At 39.9% G+C, this 6,921-nt stretch overlaps 1 protein-coding gene across 1 annotated transcript; it reads left to right on the top strand.

Moving 5' to 3' along the window:
- Positions 1 to 4,141: 4,141 nt before the first annotated feature.
- Positions 4,142 to 6,632, top strand: LOC122772880 (BTB/POZ domain-containing protein KCTD12-like). The gene has a single exon (XM_044031210.1). It carries the CDS (start codon positions 4,293 to 4,295, stop codon positions 5,076 to 5,078), a length of 786 nt encoding a protein of 261 aa, XP_043887145.1. The 5' UTR covers positions 4,142 to 4,292; the 3' UTR covers positions 5,079 to 6,632.
- Positions 6,633 to 6,921: the final 289 nt, after the last annotated feature.

The raw sequence follows: 6,921 nt of genomic DNA, 5'->3' as shown, positions 1-6,921 counted from the left end.
TACTATACTATGACTTTTTTGAGTGAATTTGGACGACATACTATACTATGACGTTTTTGAGTGATTTTGGGTGACATACTATAGTATGACTTTTTTTGTCAAAATCTGGACGAAATACTATAGTATGACTTTTTTGAGTGATTTTGGATGACATACTATACTATGACTTTTTTGAGTGATTTTGGACAACATACTATACTATGACTTTTTGAGTGATTTTGGATGACATACTAAAGTATGACTTTTTTGACAACATACTATAATAAGACTTTTTCTCAAATTCTTACTAACCTGTGAAAGAACTGCTCTGAACAGGACTTGAACACACAATCCCTGAGTTAGTGGCCCAGTGTCTTACCAAATAGGCCATTGAGAATATTTGCTTTTTTGACAGGCAAGTTTTTGTCACATTTTGGACAACAAACTAAACTTTGACCTTTTTGACTGATTTTGGACGACATACTATACTATGACTTTTTTGACTAATTTTGGACGACATACTATACTATGACTTTTTTGAGTGATTTTGGACGACATACTAAAGTTTGACTTTTTTGAGTGATTTTGGACAACATACTAAAGAATGACTTTTTTGGACAACATACTATAATATGACTTTTTTGTCAAATTCTTAACTCCTTTCTAATCTTTGAAAGAGCCGCACTGAACAGTACTTGAACACACTTTCCCTGTGTTGGTGGCCCAGGGATTGCAAATAGGAATCCCTTTTTGGAATAGGAATTTTGGACGACATGCTAAAGTTTGACTTATTTGACTGATTTTGGTCGACGTACTATACTATGACTTTTTTGACTAATTTTTAACTCCTTACATAACTGTGACAGAAACTGAAACGCTTAGAAAAGTCACAGTGCACGATTCCCGATCAAACTGCTCATTTGACATAGGATGTGTGGGGGTTTCTCAAAATTGTGCAACTAGTCACCCGACAAACTTTTGGCAGAAGAGGAATAAGAAGAAACGGAATAAACGCGGGACAATATCAATAGATGCTTTCTAGGGAGTTCTCACTAGAATGCCTTGCGGGAGCAGGCACTTATTAGAAAGAAAAGAGAGAGTTAAACGTTTATTTCTCAAATTACAGCAAAATACATGTTTTCCAGTGTTAATTATATGGAGAAAAAAAGCTACATTTAATACATTAGTACCTCTACTTAAAACAATGGGAACAAATTTACGTAGAATAAGAAAAAATATTTGAGTTTTTCAGATGATTTATTGTCTTTATTTTGAAAGTAATGTGTTTTTTCTACCCTCTGATAAATAATATGATATTAAATTATTTAAAAAAAGAAAAAAGTCATGGTATAGCAAAATGTGCATTATAAAAGTTGCATACAATGTGTCTCGTAAATGTCAATGTATTTTAAAATCATGTAAATGAACCCTTACACTTAACAAAAAACAACCTGCTGCTTTATTTACTGTCCACTAGATGTCACACTAACACAACAACATTAAATGTCTTCATTGTAAAACCAGTGACGACAAGCCCATAGTGGACATGTGTGTGCAATAAAAGTCTGATGTATTTAAAGGAAGCACAACAGTTTTACTCTAGAAACTGGAACAGAAAGGGGTATCTCTTTCATATTTTAGACAGATATACCACTGGAACTGTGGGGAATAATTTCCACTGCCTGTTTGCTGTCGACAACGTGCAGCTCAGTGACAGGCACGGCTCATCAACGCGATACACGTATATCAGGCTGCTGTAATCAGTTAACATGTGTCTAAATGAAGAGCGTGACGTTTCTGTGATGCAGTTGCACTGGTCACACGTCCAGTGTGGAGCCTGCTTTAACCAATTTTTCCGCTTCCAGTTGGAAAAAACATCACAAGGACATGATGTTACTGCACAACCACTCGAGAATCATTGTAGAGGCCACACTGGGGTGCAAAGACAAAGAAAGACAAGAAGTCATGGTTTGGTTTTGATGGTAAGATTAGGTATGACTAACCCTAACCACATCTAACCACGGCTGATACAACAGGGCAACCAAGACAGACAAGAGAACAGCGGCTTATAGTTCACAGTAAAAAAAAACAACAAAAAGAAGGGATATCTAGAGCTGTGTTGTAAGTTATTATCCTGCCCTGACATTATTTGTATGCTTTGTCCTTCATCTGACAACAGGATCTGTAAAGCAATACTATCAGACCTGAACTTTTTTGTTGTATTGCAGGGTTTTAACCTTAAACAGCTTTGATGACTGTAAAAACTTATGTACACATGTACTCAAATTCAAGGACACAAATGTGCTGACACAGTTTAAGATGGGAGGGCAACTTTCAAGAGCCTTGAAAGAAATTTTCAAACTTTAAAAGATTTCAAGGACCCATGGGAAGGCCTGTTCTTATTCTACATTACAAATGATATCATATTCTTAGGTTACTGTGCGAGGAAATCAAACAAGCAAACAGAGAAATCTCTGCAGGATTGATTCCATCATCAGAGGGTCTCAAACAAGCAAATTTTCACCACGACGCCACCCTAACAAGTCTTGATTACTCCCCCGTATCATTATGAGCCCTTTCTGCAAGCAGCAGCAGCAGCAGCTGTGTCTGTAAATGTTTACGCTGCCTCCAACCTCGTTTGTTTCTGAGCAGATGGATCTTTATCAGCAGCCTCATCAACATCTGACACTCTGTGTGTGAATCAAGCGAAATTTCTACGTCTGCGATAACAGACCAATTACAATCTTTGGGCTGGGATATAACGAGCAGTTATGTCAGCGGCGTGTGACGTAAAATACGAGCACGGGCGACACTGCACAAGATTACATCAAAGAGCGCTCTGGCTCTGCTATTATGCGGAAATGGAAGCCTCTTTTCAATTATCATCATTGTTGGTTTGTTATGTGGACATAACTTTGTCAGTTTTCCATTTCTTTTATTTTGGGGACGTAGACGACACAAACCCAAGAGCGAGTCACGACAAAGAGCACAGTTTGAAGAGTTTAGGGGCCGAAACTGAGTCAAGACAAAAACCAGCGCACTATATATCAATATCAGATGCAATTCTGAGATCAGAGCTGAAGATTTTAATATTGTCCAGACTCTGTTTTTATGAACACATAGCATTGAAAAGGGATGGAATTATACAGTCAATCACCTCAAGCATCCTTTTTGTTTTTGCAATAATGTTCCCTAAAAACCAAACCGCACCAAAAAATGTCGATTGTTGTTTCCCCCAAACATCGAAATAATGATGTTCTCAGATGTCTTGTTTTGTCCCCAAACCAAAATTATACAGTTTTTAATGGTTTCCTTTGTTCCATGGAGAAAAGAAACCAGAAAATATTCACATTTAAGAAGCTGAAACATCACAGAACCTTATTTGAAAATGAAGGAAACACTCAAAGTGATTAATCAATTGGTCGGTAGGTAGGTAGAGGTAGTTAAATAGGTAGGTAGGTAGGTAGGTAGGTAGGTAGGTAGGTAGGTAGGTAGGTATTAAGTAGTTAAGTAGGTAGGTAAGTAAGTAAGTAGGTAGGTAGATAGGGTAGGTAGGTAGGTAGAGGTAGTTAAATAGGTAGGTAGGTAGGTAATTAAGTAGTTAAGTAGGTAGGTAAGTAAGTAAGTAGGTAGGTAGATAGGTAAGTAGGTAGATAGGTAGGTAGATAGAGGGCTGCAACTAACGATTATTTTCATAATTGATTAATCCGTCGATTATTTTCTCGATCATTCGATTAATCGTTTGGTCCATAAAATGCTGAAAAATATTGATCAGTGTTTGTCAAACCTAAAAATGATGACGCTCTCAAATGCCTTGTTTTTGGTCATTGACCAGAATGATTCAGTTTTTAATGATTTATTTGTTATACGGAGCAAAGACACCAGAACATACTAGAAGCTGAAACAATCAGAAATCTAGTTTTAATAATGAAAAAGCTTCGAACCGATTATCAAAATAGTTAACGATTAATTTAGTAATCGATTAATAATAGATTAATTAAGTAATTGTTTCAACTCTAGTAGACAGATAGATAACTATAAATATAAAGAGGGAAAAAATATGATAACAGAAAGTCCTTGAAGGCAACATGTCGTTCTCTCTGAGCTTCCCACTGAACAGTTAAAGCCTCTGTCGTCTTCTTCTTCCTCATCATCTTCTTCCTCCTCCCTCTCAGTATAAACATTAGAGCTCAGAGAGGAAACTCTCCGTCTGTCCATCCTTGTTAGGACACACAAGCAGAGACAGACACTCACTAGAAACACAAAGGACAAGTATCAACTAAAACCAGAACACGGGACAGAAAGGAGGGGAGATGGCACAAACTTTCCCGGAGATAGTGGAGCTGAACGTGGGCGGGCAGGTGTACGTGACCAGGCTGGAAACTCTCACCGCGGTCCCCAACTCTCTGCTGTGGACCAAGTTCAGCCGCGGCTCCCCGGGAGAGCTGGCCAAGGACAGCCAGGGCCGCTTCTTCATCGACCGGGACGGCTTTCTCTTCCGCTACATCCTGGATTATTTGCGGGACTCGGAGCTCTTTCTGCCCGAGTTTTTCAAGGAGAAGAGGAGGCTGCGGAAAGAAGCGGACTTCTACCAGCTGCCGGGGCTGTTGCGGTGCCTGGCCGCCGCCGAAGACGGCTCACCCGCGGAGGAGGAGGAGAGCGCGGAGTCGGAGGCTGTGGAGCTCAGCAGCCCGGTCACCTCCGCCTCCTCCTCCGACAGGACCCCGCGCTCCCCCGGCGCCGACTCGGGCTACATCACCGTCGGGTACAGAGGCAGCTACACCATCGGCAGGGACATCCAGGCGGACGCTAAATTCCGCAGGGTTGCCAGAATAACCGTGTGCAGTAAGATTTCTCTGGCTAAAGAGGTGTTCGGGGAGTCCCTGAACGAGAGCCGGGACCCGGACCGGCCTCCGGACAAGTACACATCCAGGTACTACCTCAAGTACAACTTTCTGGAGCAGGCGTTTGACCGACTGGCCGAAACTGGCTTCCACATGGTGGCATGCAACTCCACCGGGACCTGCTCGTACGGCAGCAGTGACCCGGGGGAAGACAAACTGTGGACCAGCTACACCGAGTATGTTTTCTTCCGATGAACGGACTGAACTCTGCCCTTAGTCTGGCTTTTGTTGGTTGGTGGTGTTTTACAGCAGTTGTATTACTGCATATACTTCTGGATTCAATCATCCATTCATTATTAATATTTTTCTCCACTAAATGCCACTTTATATGAGACTTTAACAAACATTGGGTACCACTGTAGTTCCTGCATTCATTAAAGGGATAGTTCAGTTTTTGTTTAAAGTGTAGTTGTAGGCCATTCAGTGTTGCCAGCGGCCAGACTCCACTCTGGGAAAAGTACTAGTTTTGTGTGTGGACACTCGGAGCTATACGTACGACATGTAATCTCGTGTGGACGCTTATTGCCATGCGAAAGTATCGCCGAATTTAGCAGTGAAACTCGCCATGCTGTGTCCGGAGAACCACACGAGACGTCATTTTTTCCACAAGTTTGCAAGAAACATTGCAACAAGTTTGATGGTGTTAGTTCTGTTTAAAATACAGTGACTTGCGGCTCCCATTGCGTCACAAGATGTAGAAAAATGATCCCGTAGCGCGATACATGCGATGGGCAAATCACATCATTCAAGAAAGATTGGTAAATTGACCTTAGGTGTGAGTGTAAGAGTGGATAATTGTTTGTGATGGACTGGCAAACTGTCAGTTGAGTGTTGGTAGAAGATGGATGGATGATCAATGATGTCACAACCTCTGTCACGTTAATTTGCCTCGCAGACAACTACTACTATTGGACAAAGTTGCGATAATTGGCTGAATTTGCGAAACTTCAATTTCATTGATTCCAGCAGTAACCGGACAACAGGAAATCATGATTTTAGCAACTCAACAAAGAAGTTCAATCGGTGCTGCAGTACCTCATATTACCACACGTCAAAAAAAACCAAAACTGAACTATTACTTTTTTGTATTCTTGATCTCTTCGTACATATAGCGTTCATGAGGACTCTGTGGAAGAAAAACAAAATGCGACTTGTTCTATCACAAATTTAAATTAGTTGAAGAAAATGTGCATTTGTTTTGCCATCCCCTGACAACCAGTGGGTGGAGCTTCGTTAAGAGTAGGAATCACCACAGAGAGAAAGTGCAACTCGACATAAATAAAAAGTGCTATTTGTTGCTGATACATGGTTCTGTTTTGATCTGTTCATGTAGTAACCATTGCCTCTTGCACTAAGTTGAGTAATGTTGTGGTTTTCCTCCTCTCGTTTCCGCCATTTTTTTCCCAGTGCAGTTAAAAATGTTTCAAAAACTTCATACTTTATTCTGTCTCTTTTGCACTCATTCACATTTACCGTTATTATTGAACCTCCATCAACTGTAAAAAAAAACAAAAAACATTTCAATCTTTATACTTTCCAATGTATTATACTTTGCCATTGTGGTCTATTTTCTTTCAATGAATCTTCCAAATTCCTTGTTTTTTTTTTTGGCGATTTCTCTATGATTTTCCTGAATTTTGTTCTTCCCTCTTTATTTCGTCGTAGATTTTTTACACTCTTTATAATTACTGTTTGTTCCAATGCTGTGATGATGCGTAGGATTCAATAAAGGTACCTCTCTCATCATGACTCATGACGTTTTATATGTCGAGTGTGAAATACCAAGGTTTTTTTTTATTGCTGTCATTATTATTAATATATTCCCTCAGGACCGTGGTTCTCAAACTGTGGTACGTGTAAACACCAGTGGTACGCGAGCTTCATGTAGTGGAAAATAAGAAATACTACTGTATATACCAGGGTATGTGATTGGAGTGAAGCTGAGGGATTTTGAGCGGAGTGCGTAGAAAATAAAACAAATAACAAAAAATTATACTGAATTAAATAATCTTAATCTCATTTCACTATACCAGTGTGT

The sequence above is a fragment of the Solea senegalensis genome, linkage group LG7 (assembly GCF_019176455.1).
Source record: "Solea senegalensis isolate Sse05_10M linkage group LG7, IFAPA_SoseM_1, whole genome shotgun sequence".
NCBI classification, from domain to species: domain Eukaryota; kingdom Metazoa; phylum Chordata; class Actinopteri; order Pleuronectiformes; family Soleidae; genus Solea; species Solea senegalensis.
This window is presented reverse-complemented; position numbering and strand designations above follow the sequence as displayed.